At 54.4% G+C, this 27,192-nt stretch overlaps 1 protein-coding gene across 1 annotated transcript; it reads right to left on the bottom strand.

Annotated features, from left to right (window-relative positions):
• On the bottom strand, positions 1-27,192 carry stx4 (syntaxin 4). Its single transcript, XM_088916956.1, has 11 exons — positions 26,987-27,192; positions 25,206-25,319; positions 24,400-24,499; positions 20,843-20,917; positions 10,125-10,195; positions 9,443-9,551; positions 5,271-5,344; positions 4,205-4,342; positions 3,733-3,843; positions 2,727-2,858; positions 1-1,570 (listed from the first exon to the last, which is right to left on the bottom strand). Exons 1-10 carry the CDS (start codon positions 27,014-27,016, stop codon positions 2,778-2,780), a joined length of 903 nt encoding a protein of 300 aa, XP_088773082.1. The 5' UTR covers positions 27,017-27,192; the 3' UTR covers positions 1-1,570; positions 2,727-2,777.

Below are 27,192 nucleotides of genomic sequence, written 5' to 3'. Positions count from 1 at the left end.
CAATATTAATAACATTTTATTTTATAAAAACATCTTGAATGTCAGTATAAGCAGGTTATATTTTAGTGTACAATGAAAGTGTTGGCAAACAGAATTCACCTCAAGGACGAGGCACAAACCACACGCTCAGAGCCGAGCCCGCTCTGCGACAGCGGCTCCACTCCAGGCCTCCAACACAGCAGAAGGATGCTGCATGCCAGGTAGGGCCGGACACAGACGCTAATACCTTTAGAACCCGGCCACCTATGTTGCAAAGTGCTCATTTTGATCTGGCAGTGCTCGGACGTCAGCGCGTCCCCCGTCCTGAGCTCGAGCGCCGGCTCAGGACCTGCGAGGAGGCACGTCCTGCGTCAGGTCAGCACAGGCGGTGCGAAATGACTTAACAGGACCCACGAGGAGCTCAACACAACGCCCATTTCAAACCCTTCGGCTTCAGAGCGAACGCACGGCCGGGACACACTAACAACACGCACACAGAACAGCGGAACCGCAGACACACACACACCTCACGCTTGGAAACGGGAGCCTCTTCCCCTTGAGGGAATACTGAAGAATTTGTATTCTTTTTGAGAATTTGAGAAACTGAACAAGATTCAAATATCCTGTTTCTGCAGAGCAAATAAGGCAAGATATTTAAACATCACTGGCAGAACAGAAATGATACATAGAGGTATTTAAATGAGACTAAAATGACTGAAATGCTAATATTCCCCAAAGTCCAATTACAGTATCCATCCAGCCTCATCCAGTACAGGGTCATGAGGGAGCCAGTCTATCCCAGCAAGCAACAGGTGCAAGGAAGAAACCAGAGCACCCGAAACCCACCGGAGCATGGGGAGAGCGTGCAAACTCCACACAGACAGCACCCCAGGAATTGAACCCAGGGCCCCAGGGCTGCCAGGCAGCAACGCCAACCACTGCGCCACCTTACCACACCCCTCCCATCATGCCAGAACTCAGTTGATTTAAGGGTTAATCCTGGGACAACTACAGTAACATCTGATATTTAAACCGCTAAGAACAATTGTGGAAATATTTTAAAACCGCCTCACAAAAATGTGTTCACTATAAATAGCTGCACACAAAGTAAAATAAATCGCAATAATTTCACACGTATAACCGACACTCTTGCTGTTCCAATTCTAAGTAGGTCATATGTTTTCAAATTTCCGCGCGAATGGAGCGGCATGGGCCACCGGCGCGATCGCCGACCCCAGGCGCACACGGAACACAGTCTGCCGAGCGGGGCCTGCTGGGAAGGGGCCGCACACACGACACAGAGGCTTGCTCTTGCACAGACAGACAAGCGTACACCCATCCGCGCACGCACATGCGCACGCGCACTCACGCCAACAACCGTGGGGTGTGAAGACCATGGTATTATCGTCGCGGCTCAGGCAAGCCACAAGAGGGAGCTGGCAACCCGCCAGCACACTCCGGCTAAGGCGACGCCGGAGTCTGGGCGGACGACGCCTCCGCAGTTCCGGAATTTGCTCAGTGCTGGGCCGACTTGTTCCTCAGAGTCAGGTGGGGACTGCACAGGGATGAAGGCGCAGAAAGCAGGATCGCACTGGAAGAGAGAGAGAGAGAGAGAGAGAGAGAGAGAGAGAGAGAGACACAATCAGTTCCTAAACGAGAGCCTGTGATCTAGTCTAGATCCACAGGGGCGCACTGTGGAGCTCTCTAATCCCAGGAAAGCCCTTGTGTAAGAGGCCTGCCTTGCGGTTTCTCAGCAGCTTTTGCTTCCTTGTGTTCATCCCACTGGAAAACGGGAGCCGGGAAGATCCGAGATAAGGGTGATCATCCAGAGTGGCACAGGGGAGGCAGCGCTACGGCCCCGGTGTCCAATCCACAGCATCTGAGGTGCTGTGTGTGGGGAGTTTACACGTTCCCCCCCCCCCGTTCACAAGGGTTTCCTCCCGCAGTCCAGAGACACGCTGGGTGGTGAATTGGCTTCTGGGAAAACTGGCCCCGGTGAGTGTGTGTGTGTGTGTCTGTGTCGGTCTGCACTACAATGGACTGGTGTCCTGCCCGGGGTGTATCCTGCCTTATGTCTGCTGGGTGCTGGGATTGGCTCCGGCTCCCTGCGATCCTGAATTGGATGATGTCGTTAGAAAATAGATGGAAGGTTGGATGTTGCTGCACATTTTTTTTAAACGCCTGTTTGTGCTACACTAGAGTAACAGCCCAGCTGTGTCAAGAGCAGCACCTGTTTTTCCTGGTGTTTCAGCACTGAGCAGCCACAAACACCAAGCACGTGGGCAATGGCTCAGACAGCTGCAATACCCAGCCCGCCCAGTAGGGGACATCCTATCAAAGCTGCCTGCCTCTCTGTGCCTCGGTGTGAAAAGACGACAGTTTCCTCCAACCCACAGTACCCTATTCTTTCCCACGCCAGGCAATAAAAATCAAATGGCTCAAACTGCCTGCAGGGAGTCCAAAACAGCGTGTGGAAACTGAATCCTTCTCAAACAACAACAATTCCTCCCCAAACAACACAGAGGGATAAATATGATCAACTGACCCACATCCACTGAACTGCTGAAGACGACCATTACTGCTGATATCCTAAATTACCTGCACAACTCCACTGCAAGATCTATTACATGAAAGCCAGCTTGGAGGTTAGGAATGGGCGACCGAAGTCTTTAGTGCCAATAAAGCTCGCTGAACCTGAATTGGAGAGGTAGACAAATGGCCAGAGAGAGGGAAGAGGAGACACTCACCGGGAGAAGACACCAGGAGGAGGAGGAGGCGTGAGGCAGGCAGGGCCTCCGTCAGCTGGCGAACGTGCCGGCCAAGATGGCGATGATGACAAGGATGAGGACGATCACGCACACCGCGATGCACAGCTTCTTCTGCAAGAACACGGGCGGCCCGTCAGTCCAGCCTGACACCAACACGCGTCTTTGCACAAGGCGGAGACGGGCAGCACAACGAGGAGAAGTATTTCATCTCAACTGCCCCTCGCAGGACAGGGCTAACCACTGCGGTCCCGAGTTGCCCCAAAACGATCCTGAACATCTAAAACAAGTATCCTGTTTTAGTTTAAGCGCTAGCGTGTCAGCACGGATACATGTGCCAGTGTGCGTTTGCTCATGCATGCGTCACTACATGTATGTAGTATGTATGGACAATCGAACCAGGAAGACGACCAATCCCATAATGCATCATTCAACATGGCACCTGTGCCCTATCAAGAGTTGGTGGCACCCTCCCTCCTGCCCGCTCGGACTCTTCTGTTACCACCCGCTGGGGCAGATGACCCGCCCCACTTGCACGACCCGCCAGCCGCTCCGTCACGACCACCCCGAGCTCGTCACGGTCGCGGCTGCTTGACCCCGCGGCTCTCGGACCTGCTCCGAGATTCCCCGGCTCCCGGACTTGCTCCTACTCCCTGCTTTCTGGTGCCGGATTTCCCTTCGCCGCTCTCGCTCGCTCGTGCCCTCCGGGTTCAGCCCGCGGTTCCGGGACTGCATTCCGGTTTTGCCTGCTGCCGCTCGCCAGGTTGACCCCTGACCCCTGACCCCTGACCCAGCCACCCCCCCACCTCCAATCCGGAGATCATGTCTTGAGCGAAAAAGGGCATAGTCTTGCTCTTCACACCCCCCTCTACTAACAGAAAGGATGCCCCATGACCCCCAGCTGCAGAGACAGGCTTTACAAAACCGGCCGCGATGGTTGTTTAAGGGCTCGCTCGCCACCCCAGCCCTGAAGCCTCCTCCCACTCACCTTCTGGGATTTCACTTGGTATTCCTTGGCCTTCTCCGTGTCAGCCGCGGCTTTCTCCACGTAGTTGGACGACTGCAGGATGTTGCTCTCGATGCGGTTCACCATCTCGCCCTGCCGAGACAGAGGACAAGGGCCCAGCTGGCGCATGCCGACTCCGGGGCGAACAAGAGACACTGAGGGCAGTGGCGACGCACAGGCTGCAACACCCAGGAAGGCGCTAATGGGGACTGGGAGCAGGAGCACGTCTTTACACAAAGGGTGGCTGGAGTGTGGAACAAGCTGCCCAGCCATGTTGTTGAAGCCGATACCCTGACCTCTCTCAAGAAACAGCTGGATGAGATCCTCCAGTCAGGACAGGAGGCTCTACTTAACACACAGGGTGGAACACTGGAGGGCTTTTGGAAACCTTCTTGTCTATGTTTTTCACAGAATTAACCACTGGGATTGGTGTGAGAAAGGTGGGCTGGCTCACCTGGGCCTCCACCTCCATGGCCAGGTACTGGAACATCTCGTGTAGGTCTCGTATACTCCTCTCCAGCTTCAGGATCTCCTCGTGCCTCGTCTCGATCTCGTTCAGGGCCTGCTTGGTGGCCTGTGTGTCCCTTAGGATCTGAGAGAGAGGTGGGGAAGGGTGCCCAATGATTATCCGGAAACATAGGATAATCCTATATTCTCATGACACTGACTGGACACTCCAGTACATTAACACTGCACTGAGAGAGAAGGGTTCATACAGACACACTGACTGACTGGACACTCCAGTACATTAACACTGCACTGAGAGAGAGGGGTTCATACAGACACACTGACTGGACACTCCAGTACATTAACACTGCACTGAGAGAGAGGGGTTAATACAGACACACTGACTGACTGGACACTCCAGTACATTAACACTGCACTGAGAGAGAGGGGTTAATACAGACACACTGACTGTACACTCCAGTACATGAACACTGCACTGAGAGAGAGGGGTTCATACAGACACACTGACTGGACACTCCAGTACATTAACACTGCACTGAGAGAGAGGGGTTCATACAGACACACTGACTGACTGGACACTCCAGTACATTAACACTGCACTGAGAGAGAGGGGTTCATACAGACACAATGACTGGACACTCCAGTACATTAACACTGCACTGAGAGAGAGGGGTTCATACAGACACACTGACTGGACACTCCAGTACATTAACACTGCACTGAGAGAGAGGGGTTCATACAGACACACTGACTGACTGGACACTACAGTACATTAACACATTCTTAAGTAATTCTATACTGTATTATATGGGAACTAATTAAATTTGGGTTACAAAACTAATTAACCAATTGTATTAGAATCAGCACAGGGAAGTGTGATAGATAATAGAAAAATATTTAAGGACTGTTCTAATTAAATCAAATTGAGAAAAATACACAAAGCATCTCTGTGTGTTTCACTTCCATGTGCATGATTTTTAAAAAAACTTTTGAGATGGACTCCTGACTATCTTTTAATGGGGAGGTGGAAAAATTTCTCCAACAGCACTAACATTTTGTGTGAAGACATCCGTCTGTCCACTCTCCAGCATCTGGTCCAGCTCTTCGTCCGTCACGTTAGTCCCAGCTGAGAATCAGAACACCAGCATCATGAGGTACTGAGAGACACACACACATTCAGAACACCAGCACCATGAGGTACTGAGAGATACACACAGCCGTGTCCAGCCGGGCCTCACCGACACATTCAGAACACCAGCACCATGAGGTACTGAGAGATACACACAGCCGGGCCTCACTGACACATTCAGAACACCAGCATCATGAGGTACTGAGAGACACACACACATTCAGAACACCAGCACCATGAGGTACTGAGAGATACACACAGCCGTGTCCAGCCGGGCCTCACTGACACATTCAGAACACCAGCACCATGAGGTACTGAGAGACACACACACATTCAGAACACCAGCACCATGAGGTACTGAGAGATACACACAGCCAGGCCTCACTGACACATTCAGAACACCAGCACCATGAGGTACTGAGAGACACACACACATTCAGAACACCAGCACCATGAGGTACTGAGAGACACACACAGCCAGGCCTCACCGACACATTCAGAACACCAGCACCATGAGGTACTGAGAGACACACACACATTCAGAACACCAGCATCATGAGGTACTGAGAGACAAACACACATTCAGAACACCAGCACCATGAGGTACTGAGAGATACACACAGCCGTGTCCAGCTGGGCCTCACCGACACATTCAGAACACCAGCACCATGAGGTACTGAGAGATACACACAGCCGGGCCTCACTGACACATTCAGAACACCAGCATCATGAGGTACTGAGAGATACACACAGCCAGGCCTCACCGACACATTCAGAACACCAGCACCATGAGGTACTGAGAGACACACACACATTCAGAACACCAGCATCATGAGGTACTGAGAGACACACACACATTCAGAACACCAGCACCATGAGGTACTGAGAGACACACACACATTCAGAACACCAGCACCATGAGGTACTGAGAGATACACACAGCCGTGTCCAGCCGGGCCTCACCGACACATTCAGAACACCAGCACCATGAGGTACTGAGAGATACACACAGCCGGGCCTCACTGACACATTCAGAACACCAGCATCATGAGGTACTGAGAGACACACACACATTCAGAACACCAGCACCATGAGGTACTGAGAGATACACACAGCCGTGTCCAGCCGGGCCTCACTGACACATTCAGAACACCAGCACCATGAGGTACTGAGAGACACACACACATTCAGAACACCAGCACCATGAGGTACTGAGAGATACACACAGCCAGGCCTCACTGACACATTCAGAACACCAGCACCATGAGGTACTGAGAGACACACACACATTCAGAACACCAGCACCATGAGGTACTGAGAGACACACACAGCCAGGCCTCACCGACACATTCAGAACACCAGCACCATGAGGTACTGAGAGACACACACACATTCAGAACACCAGCATCATGAGGTACTGAGAGACACACACACATTCAGAACACCAGCACCATGAGGTACTGAGAGATACACACAGCCGTGTCCAGCTGGGCCTCACCGACACATTCAGAACACCAGCACCATGAGGTACTGAGAGATACACACAGCCGGGCCTCACTGACACATTCAGAACACCAGCATCATGAGGTACTGAGAGATACACACAGCCAGGCCTCACCGACACATTCAGAACACCAGCACCATGAGGTACTGAGAGACACACACACATTCAGAACACCAGCATCATGAGGTACTGAGAGACACACACACATTCAGAACACCAGCACCATGAGGTACTGAGAGACACACACACATTCAGAACACCAGCACCATGAGGTACTGAGAGATACACACAGCCGTGTCCAGCCGGGCCTCACCGACACATTCAGAACACCAGCACCATGAGGTACTGAGAGATACACACAGCCGGGCCTCACTGACACATTCAGAACACCAGCATCATGAGGTACTGAGAGACACACACACATTCAGAACACCAGCACCATGAGGTACTGAGAGATACACACAGCCGTGTCCAGCCGGGCCTCACCGACACATTCAGAACACCAGCACCATGAGGTACTGAGAGATACACACAGCCGGGCCTCACTGACACATTCAGAACACCAGCACCATGAGGTACTGAGAGATACACACAGCCGGGCCTCACCGACACATCAACTGCTAAAGGCCAATGCCTGGCACAAAATATAATGCACATAAAATAAACAAACATACTTTCTTGCGGTGCGTCTAACAGTACACAGGTCTTTACTTGCACCTTGGCATTTTATTTTGTTCCGTCGTTGCATACAGTACATGTCTACACTACATCACTACATCCCTCTATTGTAAAAAGACTATTCTACTCTATTTTCACAAAAACGTCCTACTGTAACAGGTCTGCTGCCCAGCTCATCTGCTGGAGCGAGGCTTTCTGAAGGACCCCTCTGCTGTTCAGCATGTGCAGGAGAAGGAATACCCAGGAATGCTGGGTCAAAAAGCACGAAAGACATGGAGAAAAGGAAAACTTACTGATCGCCTGGAGCACGTGGAGAGGCACAGGGAGAGCACAAACAACAGAAGAAAGGTTTAGGACAAGACCCTTCACCCCCGAGCTCTGTAGAAGACCCCCCCCTCGGTTTCCTGTACTGTGCTGTACTTTCAGAGCAGGGGAACTGCAGCGCTACTTTTATACCCCAGGGTTAGAAAGAATCGGCGTCGCCGAGTGCATTTCTGGCCACAGTCACATGTAAAACCTCCTATGTACATCACAAAACAGATGAAACTTCCAGGTACTGTATGTGCAGCGTCATATTCTGTGCTTCAGAGCACAGTAACGAGATTTCCGGTGATGTGTGCGGCCCTGTGACATTGTAATGAAGCAGGCTTGTGAGCAGAACTCTTTTAATCCGAAAGAAATATTGCTTTCCACTTTGGGACTGTTTTGCCTACAAATACTACTTGCTTGCTAACTCTGCATGCAGTTGGAGCATTTCTGCAGTGAAATGTCTCCTGCACAAACTGTACTAATTCGCTTGTAAATTACATTAGTTATTACAGTGACTAGTGAGCAGGAAGGGCTGCCTCAGGTGACAAATCATGGGAACTCGAATGCGAGTTTGCGACACCATGGCGGCTCGCAGTATTTTCACAAAGTTCACAATTTTGTGCTTAACTTGAAATCTGTACATTTTTTTCTGTACCGCCAATGAATTTATTTTGTTACCGAGACTTAATAATCTGACTGCAGGTCCTCTTTAAGGATTTGTTTCAATTTCTATGGCATAAACCACTGGGATTAACTTTGTTTGTTCCCAGCCTCAGTTAAGACCTGGCCCAATCCACTGTTCGCTTTAGTCTGTCATTGTATCATGGCCTCCTGATAATCCCCGTCTCTGAACTGGCTTCATCACTCTGCTCTCCTCCCCACTGAGAGCTGGTGTGTGTGAGCAGACTGGAGCATCATCCAGGAGAGGAGACCCCATTACCTGCAAAGAGCTTTGAGTGGAGTATCCAGAAAAGCGCTATATAAGAGTTAGGAATTATTACTACTACTTTGAGCCCCACTGCACCAACAGCTGCACAAGACATCAATCAGAGTCCTGATGCAGATCACTTTATTGGCCCTATACAATCTCTCGCATTAGGAATGTGTCTTTTCCCAGACCCCAGCTTGCTCTCCATGAGACACACAGACAGGGGGAGAAGCTGGGGGTCAGAGCGCAGGGTCAGCCGTTTATACAGCACCCCTGGAGCAGCTGGGGTGAAGGGCCTCGCTCAGGGGCCCCAACGGAGTAGGATTCCTCTGCCGGCCGCGGGATTCGAACCAGCGGCCTTCCAGCCACAGGCACAGCTCCTGAGCCGCAGAGCCCCTGCTCCGCCTGCGAGAGTTTCTCACAAGGTTCACAAGAGCCAACGACAAACCCGCCCAGCACCCCAATTACGCGGCACCACTGAGAGAACCCCATTCCAGGTCGGCTAAGGACACAGCTCAGCCGCTGTTCTAGATCAAAGGGTCCTTCCTGCACAAGAAGGACGCCATTTCCGCAGTCCGTCAGCTCCGTCACAGAGCGCAGCGCCCTGCCTGGAGAGCAGGAGCGTGCCGTGTCTCGCTCTAGTGCCCTGCAGGGGGAGCGGGAGGCGCAGACTCACTGATCTTCAGCTGCCGCTGGATCCTCTCCACGTTGCGGTCCCTGTACTGCGACTGCACGGTGTTGCACCTGCCCATCAGCTCCACAAACTCCCGCGACAGGATCCCGTGCTGCGGGGGCACAGACCGTCAGTCAGCAACACAGACGGGGGAGCTCCGGACAAAATTCTTGCAGAGCACTTTGTTCCACTTCAGGTTGTGACGGGCTCTGGCACACAAGTCAACTCCAAGCGCACGTCTCCTCCACTTTCTAAACCAGACACGGAGCTCTGGAGCGCAGGCCTTCCGCGCCGCATTCCCTCCTCACCTGGATCGCTTCCTTCTACAGAGGCCCAGCCTTCCCAGCAAGACCGAGTGCGGAGTCTCTGTCCACCCAGGGCCCGCCTTGGGGCCTTCAAAGGCAGGCCGTGGAGGACAGGGGGTCACTCGCCCCGGGGAACAGCCACAGCACAGCGGCTGGCCCCCACCTTCCCAGGGGGGACTGCAGGGCCTGACCGATACGCTGCACAAACGCCCAAGACCTGCGCCCAGCTGGTCCGGCCTGAGGTGGCTCAAACTGCTATCTGACTGCTGCCACACAGGCACCCCCGGACAGACCTGGGGCTCCCCTGAACAGGCCAATTCAATCAACTCTGAAAGAGCGTGGACCGGGGCGACAGCCTGTCCTGCGCCAGGGCCGCTCACCTGTGTTCTCTGCATCCTAACGTTGACAGGCACATACTTCCCATCCTCCTCTTCCTTTTTGGGCTCAATACCTGAAAAACAGAAAACACTGTAAACACAAGGCAAGGCACTGTACATCTCTGCCAAAAAAAAAACAACTGTTGATTGTACGCTTAGGAAAACATTTGTCCAGCTTGGTTCAGTAACTCCTCCTGTTTTGTAAGGCAAAGGTGATTTTAATCCCATCCACCCATTTTCAAACCACTTTATCCAGTACAGGGTCACGGGGGAGCAAGCAGCGGGTGCAAGGCAGGGAACACCCTGGACAGGACACCAGCCCATCACAGGACACACACTCTCACACACCCTGGACAGGACACCAGTCCATCACAGGACACACACAGACACACACTCTCACACACCCTGGACAGGACACCAGCCCATCACAGGACACACACTCTCACACACCCTGGACAGGACACCAGCCCATCACAGGACACACACTCTCACACACCCTGGACAGGACACCAGTCCATCACAGGACACACACAGACACACACTCTCACACACCCTGGACAGGACACCAGTACATCACAGGACACACACAGACACACACTCTCACGCACCCTGGACAGGACACCAATCCATCACAGGACACACACAGACACACACTCTCACACACCCTGGACAGGACACCAATCCATCACAGGACACACACAGACACACACTCTCACACACCCTGGACAGGACACCAATCCATCACAGGACACACACAGACACACACTCTCACACACCCTGGACAGGACACCAGTCCATCACAGGACACACACAGACACACACTCTCACACACCCTGGACAGGACACCAGTCCATCACAGGACACACACAGACACACAGTGGAGATCTGAAACTGGGTCACAGGTATCCCTTCTCTTCTTTGGTAGATACAAACCACTGCAATACACACACTAGGACCAATTTCCCAAAAGCCAATTATCCTACCAGCATGTCTTTGGGAAGGAGCCAGAGCACCCAGAGGAAACCCACATGAACACGAGAAGAACATGCGAACTCCACACAGACAGCACCCCAAGAATTGAACCCAGGGCTCCAGCGCTGTGAAGCAGCAATGCTAATCACGGCACCATTACGATGCCTGTCTTTACTTCCTTAATAAACCAATCCATTCTTTCACAAGTAACAGGGCTGTGACTGATTCTACAAAACTCTGAGCACAAGGTGGCCACCCAACTGCAGAAGGAAAAGGCTCAAGTTCTTTCTGCTGCCTGATCAATTTGCCAGGCGGTAGAAGCCAGCATCAGTGCGGAGTGTTTAAAAATGACTCTGCTGTCATGCGGCATCACAGCCACTAACACCAGCCTGAGTTAACACATGTTCCCCAGCTCAAGTGACACAGCCTGCGCAGGAACAGGTTTAAGCAGATGTCTAAACAAAGCAGATCTGTGGAGCTGTGAACCATGAACTGCTGTCAGCAACACAGAGTAACCCTTACACACCATGACACACACAGCAAGCAGGACCTGACTGACCAGCGGAGACGTCACCACAGTTACATGAACATAAGAGCACAAGCCGGGTCATAGACGAGAGCAGCCATTCGGCCTGTCTGGCCTGCTTGGAAGCTCTTGGTTAACTGATCACAGGATCTCATCGAGCTGTTCCCTGAGAGAAGTCTGGTTCCAGCAAGTCCTGTTACAGCTTTCTCCACACTCCCATAACCTCTAGCTTGTGTATCACAGGCTGTCTGTCCGTCAATGTCTTTGAGGATTTTGAACTTTTATTTTATTCGCCTTGCAATCTTCTCTCTTCAAGACTAAAGAGACTCAGTTCCTTCAGCCTGTCACTGTGGGACACTCCCTTCAGACTAAAGAGGCTCAGTTCCTATAGTCTGTCAGTGTAGGACACTCCCTTCAGACTAAAGAGACTCAGTTCCTTCAGCCCATCAGTGTGGAACACTCCCCTCAGCCTCAGAATGTATTCTAAAATAGGCTTTATATATAACAATACTCTTCAAGCTGTGCTTTAACAGATCCAAACAAACTGACTTAATGAGGTTTTTATGTCACCAAAGTTCCTCCTTCTACAGAGATCACAGTGTGATCTGCTCTTGTGGCATGCTTTTGTCGAAACACTAGTTAGTTTGTGCCGTGACATAGCCACAGCCCAGTGAGAATTTTCCTCTGGAAATCCCCGGAGATCTGTTTGCAGGGAAGCACAGTGCAGTAGCACATCTGACCACTATGTGTCAGACAGACTATGCGTCACACTCCCTTGATTAAAAACTGTAGTTCAGGGTGTTTCCCTTAACATTTGTCCTGCTCTCTTTCTCAGCCTTACAGGTTTTAAACTAAAAAAAACAACATCTGGTTAGTTTTTTCTCAAAGAACTGGGATGTCCTAGGTAAACCATCCTCTGCCAGGGTAAGAGGGCCTTTACCCTGCATCAGATTCCAACCAATCAAAATCATCCATCCACTTTATCCAGTACGGGGTCATGGGGGAGCTGGAGTCTATCCCCGCAAGCAACAAGCGCAAAGTACACCTGGACAGGACACCAGTCCACGCAGGACACACACAGACACACACTCTCACACCCTGGACACCAGTCCATCACAGGACACACACAGACACACACCCACACACCCTGGACACCAGTCCATCACAGGACACACACAGACACACACTCTCACACACCCTAGACAGGACAGCAGTCCATCACAGGACACACACAGACACACACTCTCACACACCCTGGACAGGACACACACTCTCACACACCCTGGACAGGACACCAGTCCATCACAGGACACACACAGACACACACTCTCACACACCCTGGACAGGACACCAGTCCATCACAGAACACACACAGACACACACTCTCACACACCCTGGACACCAGTCCATCACAGGACACACACAGACACACACCCACACACCCTGGACAGGACACCAGTCCATCACAAGACACACACTCTCACACACCCTAGACAGGACAGCAGTCCATCACAGGACACACACAGACACACACTCTCACACACCCTGGACACCAGTCCATCACAGGACACACACAGACACACACCCACACACCCTGGACACCAGTCCATCACAAGACACACACAGACATACACACTCACACACCCTGGACAGGACACCAGTCCATCACAGGACACACAGACACACACTCTCACACACCCTGGACAGGACACCAGTCCATCACAGGACACACACAGACACACACTCTCACACACCCTGGACAGGACACCAATCCACCACAGGACACACACAGACACACACTCTCACACACCCTGGACAGGACACCAGTCCATCACAAGACACACACACTCACACACCCTGGACAGGACACCAGTCCATCACAGAACACACACAGACACACACTCTCACACACCCTGGACACCAGTCCATCACAGGACACACACAGACACACACCCACACACCCTGGACAGGACACCAGTCCATCACAAGACACACACTCTCACACACCCTAGACAGGACAGCAGTCCATCACAGGACACACACAGACACACACTCTCACACACCCTGGACACCAGTCCATCACAGGACACACACAGACACACACCCACACACCCTGGACACCAGTCCATCACAGGACACACACAGACACACACTCTCACACACCCTGGACAGGACACCAGTCCATCACAGGACACACACAGACACACACCCACACACCCTGGACACCAGTCCATCACAAGACACACACAGACATACACACTCACACACCCTGGACAGGACACCAGTCCATCACAGGACACACAGACACACACTCTCACACACCCTGGACAGGACACCAGTCCATCACAGGACACACACAGACACACACTCTCACACACCCTGGACAGGACACCAATCCACCACAGGACACACACAGACACACACTCTCACACACCCTGGACAGGACACCAGTCCATCACAGGACACACACAGACACACACTCTCACACACCCTGGACAGGACATCAGTCCATCACAGGACACACACAGACACACACTCTCACACACCCTGGACACGACACCAGTCCATCACAGGACACACCCAGACACACACTCTCACACACCCTGGACAGAACACCAGTCCATCACAGAACACACACAGACACACACTCTCACACGCCCTGGACAGGACGCCAGTCCATCACAGGACACACACAGACACACACTCTCACACACCCTGGACAGGACACCAGTCCACCACAGGACACACACAGACACACACTCTCACACACCCTGGACAGGACACCAGTCCATCACAGGACACACACAGACACACACTCTCACACACCCTGGACAGGACACCAGTCCACCACAGGACACACACAGACACACACTCTCACACACCCTGGACACCAGTCCATCACAGGACACACACAGACACACACCCACACACCCTGGACACCAGTCCATCACAGGACACACACAGACACACACTCTCACACACCCTAGACAGGACACCAGTCCATCACAGGACACACACAGACACACACTCTCACACACCCTGGACAGGACACCAGTCCATCACAGGACACACACAGACACACACTCTCACACACCCTGGACAGGACACCAATCCACCACAGGACACACACAGACACACACTCTCACACACCCTGGACAGGACACCAGTCCATCACAAGACACACACACTCACACACCCTGGACAGGACACCAGTCCATCACAGAACACACACAGACACACACTCTCACACACCCTGGACAGGACACCAGTCCATCACAGGACACACACAGACACACACTCTCACACACCCTGGACAGGACACCAGTCCATCACAGGACACACACAGACACACACTCTCACACACCCTGGACAGAACACAAGTCCATCACAGGACACACACACTCTCACACACCCTGGACAGGACGCCAGTCCATCACAGGACACGCACACTCTCACACACCTTGGACAGGACGCCAGTCCATCACAGGACACACACAGACACACACCCTGGACAGGACACCAGTCCATCACAGGACACACACAGACACACACTCTCACACACCCTGGACAGGACACCAGTCCATCACAGGACACACACAGACACACACTCTCACACACCCTGGACAGGACACACACACTCTCACACACCCTGGACAGGACACCAGTCCATCACAGGACACACACAGACACACACTCTCACACACCCTGGACAGGACATCAGTCCATCACAGGACACACACAGACACACACTCTCACACACCCTGGACACGACACCAGTCCATCACAGGACACACCCAGACACACACTCTCACACACCCTGGACAGAACACCAGTCCATCACAGAACACACACAGACACACACTCTCACACGCCCTGGACAGGACGCCAGTCCATCACAGGACACACACAGACACACACTCTCACACACCCTGGACAGGACACCAGTCCACCACAGGACACACACAGACACACACTCTCACACACCCTGGACAGGACACCAGTCCATCACAGGACACACACAGACACACACTCTCACACACCCTGGACAGGACACCAGTCCACCACAGGACACACACAGACACACACTCTCACACACCCTGGACACCAGTCCATCACAGGACACACACAGACACACACCCACACACCCTGGACACCAGTCCATCACAGGACACACACAGACACACACTCTCACACACCCTAGACAGGACACCAGTCCATCACAGGACACACACAGACACACACTCTCACACACCCTGGACAGGACACCAGTCCATCACAGGACACACACAGACACACACTCTCACACACCCTGGACAGGACACCAATCCACCACAGGACACACACAGACACACACTCTCACACACCCTGGACAGGACACCAGTCCATCACAAGACACACACACTCACACACCCTGGACAGGACACCAGTCCATCACAGAACACACACAGACACACACTCTCACACACCCTGGACAGGACACCAGTCCATCACAGGACACACACAGACACACACTCTCACACACCCTGGACAGGACACCAGTCCATCACAGGACACACACAGACACACACTCTCACACACCCTGGACAGGACACACACACTCTCACACACCCTGGACAGGACGCCAGTCCATCACAGGACACACACAGACACACACTCTCACACACCCTGGACAGGACATCAGTCCATCACAGGACACACACAGACACACACTCTCACACACCCTGGACACGACACCAGTCCATCACAGGACACACCCAGACACACACTCTCACACACCCTGGACAGAACACCAGTCCATCACAGAACACACACAGACACACACTCTCACACGCCCTGGACAGGACGCCAGTCCATCACAGGACACACACAGACACACACTCTCACACACCCTGGACAGGACACCAGTCCACCACAGGACACACACAGACACACACTCTCACACACCCTGGACAGGACACCAGTCCATCACAGGACACACACAGACACACACTCTCACACACCCTGGACAGGACACCAGTCCACCACAAGACACACACAGACACACACTCTCACACACCCTGGACACCAGTCCATCACAGGACACACACAGACACACACCCACACACCCTGGACACCAGTCCATCACAGGACACACACAGACACACACTCTCACACACCCTAGACAGGACACCAGTCCATCACAGGACACACACAGACACACACTCTCACACACCCTGGACAGGACACCAGTCCATCACAGGACACACACAGACACACACTCTCACACACCCTGGACAGGACACCAATCCACCACAGGACACACACAGACACACACTCTCACACACCCTGGACAGGACACCAGTCCATCACAAGACACACACACTCACACACCCTGGACAGGACACCAGTCCATCACAGAACACACACAGACACACACTCTCACACACCCTGGACAGGACACCAGTCCATCACAGGACACACACAGACACACACTCTCACACACCCTGGACAGGACACCAGTCCATCACAGGACACACACAGACACACACTCTCACACACCCTGGACAGAACACAAGTCCATCACAGGACACACACACTCTCACACACCCTGGACAGGACGCCAGTCCATCACAGGACACGCACACTCTCACACACCTTGGACAGGACGCCAGTCCATCACAGGACACACACAGACACACACCCTGGACAGGACACCAGTCCATCACAGGACACACACAGACACACACTCTCACACACCCTGGACAGGACACCAGTCCATCACAGGACACACACAGACACACACTCTCACACACCCTGGACAGGACACACACACTCTCACACACCCTGGACAGGACGCCAGTCCATCACAGGACACACACAGACACACACTCTCACACACCCTGGACAGGACACCAGTCCACCACAGGACACACACAGACACACACTCTCACACACCCTGGACAGGACACACACTCTCACACACCCTGGACAGGACACCAGTCCATCACAGGACACACACAGACACACACTCTCACACACCCTGGACAGGACACCAGTCCATCACAGGACACACACAGACACACACTCTCACACACCCTGGACAGGACACACACTCTCACACACCCTGGACAGGACACCAGTCCATCACAGGACACACACAGACACACACTCTCACACACCCTGGACAGGACACCAGTCCACCACAGGACACACACAGACACACACTCTCACACACCCTGGACAGGACACACACTCTCACACACCCTGGACAGGACACCAGTCCATCACAGGACACACACAGACACACACTCTCACACACCCTGGACAGGACACACACACTCTCACACACCCTGGACAGGACGCCAGTCCATCACAGGACACACACAGACACACACTCTCACACACCCTGGACAGGACACCAGTCCACCACAGGACACACACAGACACACACTCTCACACACCCTGGACAGGACACACACTCTCACACACCCTGGACAGGACACCAGTCCATCACAGGACACACACAGACACACACTCTCACACACCCTGGACAGGACACCAGTCCACCACAGGACACACACAGACACACACTCTCACACACCCTGGACAGGACACACACTCTCACACACCCTGGACAGGACACCAGTCCATCACAAGACACACACACTCACACACCCTGGACAGGACACCAGTCCATCACAGAACACACACAGACACACACTCTCACACACCCTGGACACCAGTCCATCACAGGACACACACAGACACACACCCACACACCCTGGACAGGACACCAGTCCATCACAAGACACACACTCTCACACACCCTAGACAGGACAGCAGTCCATCACAGAACACACACAGACACACACTCTCACACACCCTGGACACCAGTCCATCACAGGACACACACAGACACACACCCACACACCCTGGACACCAGTCCATCACAGGACACACACAGACACACACCCACACACCCTGGACACCAGTCCATCACAAGACACACACAGACATACACACTCACACACCCTGGACAGGACACCAGTCCATCACAGGACACACAGACACACACTCTCACACACCCTGGACAGGACACCAGTCCATCACAGGACACACACAGACACACACTCTCACACACCCTGGACAGGACACCAATCCACCACAGGACACACACAGACACACACTCTCACACACCCTGGACAGGACACCAGTCCATCACAGGACACACACAGACACACACTCTCACACGCCCTGGACAGGACACCAGTCCATCACAGGACACACACAGACACACACCCTCACACACCCTGGACAGGACACCAGCCCATCACAGGACACACACAGACACACACTCTCACACACCCTGGACAGGACACCAATCCATCACAGGACACACACAGACACACACTCTCACACACCCTGGACAGGACACCAGCCCATCACAGGACACACACAGACACACACTCTCACACACCCTGGACAGGACTCCAGTCCATCACAGGACACACACAGACACACACTCTCACACACCCTGGACAGGACACCAGTCCACCACAGGACACACACAGACACACACTCTCACACACCCTGGACACCAGTCCATCACAGGACACACACAGACACACACCCACACACCCTGGACACCAGTCCATCACAGGACACACACAGACACACACTCTCACACACCCTGGACAGGACACCAGTCCATCACAGGACACACACAGACACACACCCACACACCCTGGACACCAGTCCATCACAGGACACACACAGACACACACCCACACACCCTGGACACCAGTCCATCACAGGACACACACAGACACACACTCTCACACACCCTGGACAGGACACACACTCTCACACACCCTGGACAGGACACCAGCCCATCACAGGACACACACAGACACACACTCTCACACACCCTGGACAGGACACCAGTCCATCACAGGACACACACAGACACACACTCTCACACACCCTGGACAGGACACCAGCCCATCACAGGACACACACAGACACACACTCTCACACACCCTGGACAGGACGCCAGCCCATCACAGGACACACACAGACACACACTCTCACACACCCTGGACAGGACACCAGTCCACCACAGGACACACACAGACACACACTCTCACACACCCTGGACAGGACACCAGTCCATCACAGGACACACACAGACACACACTCTCACACACCCTGGACAGGACACCAGTCCATCACAGGACACACACAGACACACACTCTCACACACCCTGGACAGGACACCAGTCCACCACAGGACACACACAGACACACACTCTCACACACCCTGGACAGGACACCAGCCCATCACAGGACACACACAGACACACACTCTCACACACCCTGGACAGGACGCCAGCCCATCACAGGACACACACAGACACACACTCTCACACACCCTGGACAGGACACCAGTCCACCACAGGACACACACAGACACACACTCTCACACACCCTGGACAGGACACCAGTCCATCACAGGACACACACAGACACACACTCTCACACACCCTGGACAGGACACCAGTCCATCACAGGACACACACAGACACACACCCACACACCCTGGACACCAGTCCATCACAGGACACACACAGACACACACCCACACACCCTGGACACCAGCCCATCACAGGACACACACATGAACATATCAGCACGCGGAAACCAGGGCAACCGGAGAAAACCCGCTTGAACATGGGGAGAGCATGCGAACTCCACACAGATAGCACCCCAGGTGCAGAATCGAACCCGGGGCCCCGGCACCATGTTAGCCACGCACCGCCATGCCAGCCCCAGTCAAAACCAACCCTTCTAAATCCAGGGAAAAAGAGATCTCTTCCCAGTCGGCTTCTGTAGAGCCGAAGCTCCACCCAGCCGCAAAACCGGAATAACCACACCGCCGCCGAGGGGACCAGAAACGAGTTCCTTCTCCCCGCGCCGGGATTTCTTTTTGTTTTCTTTTAAACCCTTCCGAGCCCGACGTGAGCCAGCCGAAAGAGAACACCTTTCCAAACCGGCTCGGGGAATCCGGCTGAGAGGGCGACGGGTTTGTCCGCCACCAAGAAAAGACACGGGCCTCTGCCAGCGTCGACCCCGGCACGCGAGGGCAGGGGCTACTCGCCCGACACGGGGCGCGCACGCGTGGCACCCAGCCCTGCCGCCCCGAGGGAGGGAGGGAGGGAGGGCGGCTGCGCGGCGGCAGACTTACTCTTCAGCTTCTTCTGAATGTGGCTGGCACTCATCTTGATCTCGTCCCTCAGCGCCTGCAGGTCGCGCTTCATACCTGAGGGGAGACAACGCAGATCAACAGGGGTCAGGGGTGAGGACAGGACGGGCGGGACCCCCCCCCCCTCCTCTCCCCTCCTCTCCTGAAACCTTCACTTCCGCTACGGCCATATCCATGCGACACAACACGGGGCACAAAAAGGACGAGACTCAAACCCATATCAGGATCTGGAACCCTGTCCTTAGGCAGCATGCAGGGTCTGATGTAGACACTGGTGCAGGCGGCTCATAGTCCACAGAGTGGGGGAAAAATGGTCAGTTCAACAAGCTTCGTTTTAACAGCCCGTTATCCCATCACCCGACGACACCGTCTTTGAAACCACTACATAAGACAGGACTATTACTTTGCAATGCAAAGTTCTGAGGTGTCACATTAGGCACTTTTCTTTGAGGTCAGGTTGAATGATTTGAAAAATCAGATGAGATGAGGTGAAGTCGGGGGGGGGAAGAACTGACAATGAGCAATTCTGTGTAAAAAAACATGTTTTATTTAGGGAAAAAAGTGCGTAATGAGAAATAATTCAGGAGGAAATGCCCCTTGTGCTGCACTGTTCTGGTGGTGGGGGGGCAGGGCAGAACCAAACCCTGATACAGACCAACTCCACTCCAAGACATCTTAATATCTAAAACGGAGACTTATACCTGCAATCTCTCGGCTCAAGCCCAGACTTGGGGAAATTTCTCCGGGCAGAGAAGTGAAAACCTTACAGTACTGCTCTGAAACAGCACCTCCGTTGTACACAGCTCCTACAGCGAACAGAGGTGCACAGTATTGTACTTATCCCAAATACAGCACCCTGGATCGCACTGCAAGACAGGGCTTGTCGTCACCTCCCAGGCTTCCTGGGAAATGTGCCCAGTGACTCAGGGCTGGGATCCGGTGGAGTGCGTCTGGTGCTTTTCTACATCGGCGGGGACCCAAGAGGGCAGGGTCCTTCAGCACAAGCTAAACCGTTGGCTGAAGGCAGCGCATCTCCGGTCTCCCGCAGGAGACGCCGTTGGCTGAAGGCAGCGCATCTCCGGTCTCCCGCAGGAGACGCCGTTGGGTGAAGGCAGCGCATCTCCGGTCTCCCGCAGGAGACGCCGTTGGCTGAAGGCAGCGCATCTCCGGTCTCCCGCAGGAGACGCCGTTGGCTGAAGGCAGCGCATCTCCAGTCTCCCGCAGGAGACGCCGTTGGCCGAAGGCAGCGCATGTCCGGGCTCCCATAGGAGACGCCGTTGGGTGAAGGCAGCGCATCTCCGGTCTCCCGCAGGAGACGCCGTTGGCCGAAGGCAGCGCTTCTCCGGTCTCCCATAGGAGACGCCGTTGGGTGAAGGCAGCGCTTCTCCGGTCTCCCGCAGGAGACGCCGTTGGGTGAAGGCAGCGCATCTCCGGTCTCCCGCAGGAGACGCCGTTGGCCGGAGGCAGCGCATCTCCGGTCTCCCGCAGGAGACGCCGTTGGCCGGAGGCAGCGCATCTCCGGTCTCCCGCAGGAGACGCCGTTGGCCGGAGGCAGCGCATGTCCGGTCTCCCGCAGGAGACGCCGTTGGCCGGAGGCAGCGCATGTCCGGTCTCCCGCAGGAGACGCCGTTGGCCGGAGGCAGCGCATGTCCGGTCTCCCGCAGGAGACGCCGTTGGCCGGAGGCAGCGCATGTCCGGTCTCCCGCAGGAGACGCCGTTGGCCGGAGGCAGCGCATGTCCGGTCTCCCGCAGGAGACGCCGTTGGCCGGAGGCAGCGCATCTCCGGTCTCCCGCAGGAGACGCCGTTGGCCGGAGGCAGCGCATCTCCGGTCTCCCGCAGGAGACGCCGTTGGCCGGAGGCAGCGCATCTCCGGTCTCCCGCAGGAGACGCCGTTGGCCGGAGGCAGCGCATCTCCGGTCTCCCGCAGGAGACGCCGTTGGCCGGAGGCAGCGCATCTCCGGTCTCCCGCAGGAGACGCCGTTGGCCGGAGGCAGCGCATCTCCGGTCTCCCGCAGGAGACGCCGTTGGCCGGAGGCAGCGCATCTCCGGTCTCCCGCAGGAGACGCCGTTGGCCGGAGGCAGCGCATCTCCGGTCTCCCGCAGGAGACGCCGTTGGCCGGAGGCAGCGCATCTCCGGTCTCCCGCAGGAGACGCCGTTGGCCGGAGGCAGCGCATCTCCGGTCTCCCGCAGGAGACGCCGTTGGCCGGAGGCAGCGCATCTCCGGTCTCCCGCAGGAGACGCCGTTGGCCGGAGGCAGCGCATGTCCGGTCTCCCGCAGGAGACGCCGTTGGCCGGAGGCAGCGCATGTCCGGTCTCCCGCAGGAGACGCCGTTGGCCGGAGGCAGCGCATGTCCGGTCTCCCGCAGGAGACGCCGTTGGCCGGAGGCAGCGCATCTCCGGTCTCCCGCAGGAGACGCCGTTGGCCGGAGGCAGCGCATCTCCGGTCTCCCGCAGGAGACGCCGTTGGCCGGAGGCAGCGCATCTCCGGTCTCCCGCAGGAGACGCCGTTGGCCGGAGGCAGCGCATCTCCGGTCTCCCGCAGGAGACGCCGTTGGCCGGAGGCAGCGCATCTCCGGTCTCCCGCAGGAGACGCCGTTGGCCGGAGGCAGCGCATCTCCGGTCTCCCGCAGGAGACGCCGTTGGCCGGAGGCAGCGCATCTCCGGTCTCCCGCAGGAGACGCCGTTGGCCGGAGGCAGCGCATCTCCGGTCTCCCGCAGGAGACGCCGTTGGCCGGAGGCAGCGCATCTCCGGTCTCCCGCAGGAGACGCCGTTGGCCGGAGGCAGCGCATCTCCGGTCTCCCGCAGGAGACGCCGTTGGCCGGAGGCAGCGCATCTCCGGTCTCCCGCAGGAGACGCCGTTGGCCGGAGGCAGCGCATCTCCGGTCTCCCGCAGGAGACGCCGTTGGCTGGAGGCAGCGCATCTCCGGTCTCCCGCAGGAGACGCCGTTGGCTGGAGGCAGCGCATCTCCGATATCCCATAGGAGACTCCGTTGGCTGAAGGCAGCGCATCTCCAGTCTCCCGCAGGAGATGCCGTTGGCTGAAGGCAGCTTATCTCCAGTCTCCCGCAGGAGAGGCGTTGGCTGAAGGCAGCGCATCTCCAGTCTCCCGCAGGAGATGCCGTTGGGTGAAGGGGTAAATTAATTGCTACATCTGTAAATGAGGCATGGACTACCAATGCATAGCTGAAGGATCCACTCCTGGGTTTTACCAGTGGCAAATATTTGAACCAAGACTGCAGCCTCCAAATGCATAGCAGATCGATCCAGTTCCAGGTTTTGTAAGCTGCTAAGCTTTTCGACTCCGCCACATACCACAGCAACTCCGCGAGAGCTGGGCAGACCTTCATCCTGCAGTGCTCATTCCCTAGAACAGAGCACCATGCCGCTCCAGAAACATGTCATCACCGCGCACTGAAAGAAGGACGCTTCACAAGCACCTTCTGAACCAGAGCTCCGACCATCCGGAAAGGAACGAGCCGAGTCCCGTTCTGCGTGCAGCGTCGCACGGGGGTGTCCCAGGGGAGAACCTTACTCACTTTCCTCAGGCAGGGCCACTCCCAGTATCGTCCTCTGCTTGACCTCCAGGCTGTTGACCTTCATGGTGAGAGCAGCCAGGCCCTCGTGGATCTCTCTCACCTGCCGGACAGACACAGGGTCCAAGAGGTTAGTGACCGGCGCCCCCACGGCACACGCAGTCCTCCGATTTATTTACAGGATACGGTGCTTTTCCGACCCGCTGAACGATTCTATCTTCCCAGCAAGCCTCAAACAGACAGATCGCTTGTAGGTCTTCCTACAAGCACCGGTAACACAGGAACCCAACACAAGGCAGGTCACAAAAGAGAGGAGGCACATACCCAAGGGGACGCCCACTGGAGGAAATGATTAGTTTCTTTTTGCTTCTTTATTGTGCTTTGCGCCCAAGGTTCTTGCGAGGCAGAGACTACTACCAGCTACTGCTCAGCAAGTCAGGCAGAGAAGAGAGACAGGGCTGCGCTGTTTGAACTAAGGGGGGAACTATAGGGAAAACAGGGAGGACGAGCCCAGAGAGGGATGTATGTACCCAGGACACCAGCCCCACCCCCTACATCGCTCTGCAGAGGATATTTTATGACACACTTTCAACACTGCTCAGCAGGAACTTCAATACTTCAATTCTAGTTAAAGGTTCTTCTTGTGACTTTATGGGTTCGTCACACATGGGAACATCAGTGTTGTTCCTGTGGCTGGGATTCCCAGACTGCTCCAGCTTGGATTCAGACCTTCAGGAGTGACCGTCACCGAGGGGACACTAGTCCACCCTAGACAGATTCTCATTAACAGGTTCAAGAGTTAAAATTACCTTCTGGAAAAATTCATCATTCTCATCCTTGGCAGCTTTCTGTGATGTTTTCCCTGTTCCTGGCTTTATCATCAGAGGTCTGCCTTCCTCCTCCTCATCAGAACTCTCCGCCTTCTGCACACAGAGAGAGAAGGGTTAATACAGACACACTGACTGGACACTCCAGTACATTAACACTGCACTGAGAGAGAGGGGTTAATACAGACACACTGACTGGACACTCCAGTACATTAACACTGCACTGAGAGTGAGGGGTTCATACAGACACACTGACTGGACACTCCAGTACATTAACACTGCACTGAGAGAGAGCGGTTAATACAGACACACTGACTGACTGGACACTCCAGTACATTAACACTGCACTGAGAGAGAGGGGTTCATACAGACACACTGACTGACTGGACACTCCAGTACATTAACACTGCACTGAGAGAGAGGGGTTAATACAGACACCCTGACTGACTGGACACTCCAGTACATTAACACTGCACTGAGAGAGAGGGGTTAATACAGACACACTGACTGGACACTCCAGTACATTAACACTGCACTGAGAGAGAGGGGTTAATACAGACACACTGACTGGACACTCCAGTACATTAACACTGCACTGAGAGAGGGGTTATTACACCCTTTTACTCACACAGGTGTAGGTACTGTACTAATCTGATCTAAGGAGAGTACAACACAGCACTGCAGAGGGAAACGGAAAGCGAGGAGCGACGTTCGTCAGTATTTCCACGTTAATACTCTTAGGCTTTATGACAGACTCCAGGGTAGCTCAAGTTGGGACTACTAACACATCCAGAAGAAATTCACCCATAACAAACAGCACCTTTAACATTAAATGTACCGGTATGCTTGAATATTTAATTCAAATAGACACTAGGCGTAATAACTCACAACCTCTGTCCGCACTGCCGGACAGAGACAGTGCCCAGATTGACCGAGAACCACTGACAGACTGGTACTGTCTGACAGAGAGACACTGTCCGTACTAAGTGCGAGAGACGTTTTGTGGGGAAACGTGGAGAGCAGTGGCAGGCGAGTCTTCGCTGTACCCATTTGAGTTGACATAAAGACCGTCCCTTGTGGGCGTCCGGGACAAACTACTCTATTCCATGCCGGTGGAACAAGTCAAGCTCCTTCGACCTTTCCGTGGGAAGTTTCGTTTCGGACTGGACGTCACTGCCATCACAAGAAGACACCTCATTTTCAAAGAGGGGTGTGTGTGTGTGTGTCAGGAGCCCCACGGACTGCCTGTTGAGGTGGAGCGCTATTAATACACCGGGCAGCCCCGGGGGCGTTTGGAGAAACTCTTTTTTAAACAGGCCGTCGCTTCTCAGCTCCCGTGTGTTGTTTCCTCGGTGCTTGAGAACATAGCAGAAGATACAACACAGATAACAGGGAACCAGACACCGAGAGGAAGCCCAGATGCGCGATTTTAACTGTCTTCCTTCTTTGTCCTTTTAGCTCTTTTCGTGGCGGCTTTGTGATCTAATCTCAACGGGACTTTCACAAATCTTTCTTTTATTATTATTATTATTATTATTATTATTATTATTATCATGCTTATTTTCCACGATCAGCGCCTCGTCAACGACTGAAGTGCAAAAAAAAAAAAAGGACGAGGGCAAAGTTACCCCCAGCCCTTTCTCGTTGTCGATCGCGACGTAGAAAGTAGCGAGACTGTGTGTCACAACACGCCCAGGGTGCGTGCAAAGCAGACAGCCACCAGCCCGGCTGGCCGAGGGTCGGAGAGACGGGACCGCACTTACATCGCCCAGCTCTCTCGTCCGGTCTCGCATCTCGGCTGCAGCCCGACCCCACTCGCATCCAGACCCGACACGGAAAACGGACTTTGCGCCCGGGCTCTACGACGGCACACACTCGACCGCCTCCTGCGCTCCCAGAAAACTTTCCTGCCAGCGGCGCTGCAAAGTGACTCCGCCGGCCAATCGCGCCGCCCTCCGGGAGGAAGTCG

This window comes from Atractosteus spatula, chromosome 5 (assembly GCF_055471065.1).
Source record: "Atractosteus spatula isolate fAtrSpa1 chromosome 5, fAtrSpa1.hap1, whole genome shotgun sequence".
Taxonomy (NCBI): domain Eukaryota; kingdom Metazoa; phylum Chordata; class Actinopteri; order Semionotiformes; family Lepisosteidae; genus Atractosteus; species Atractosteus spatula.
The sequence above is the reverse complement of the archived record's forward strand: the minus strand, read 5'-3'. Positions and strand labels throughout refer to the sequence as shown.

Bases quoted from the DNA above. Each gene is read 5' to 3' on its own strand.
- stx4 (XM_088916956.1), bottom strand. From the start codon at position 27,016: ATGCGAGACCGGACGAGAGAGCTGGGCGAT. The intron at 5,345-9,442 runs GTGAGTCTGCGC...TCTGATTCTCAG, and splicing joins CCAGCGGCAGCTGAAGATCA to CTGGGACTAACGTGACGGAC. The intron at 4,343-5,270 runs GTTAGTGCTGTT...CCTCTCTCTCAG, and splicing joins CGGATGTCTTCACACAAAAT to ATCCTAAGGGACACACAGGC.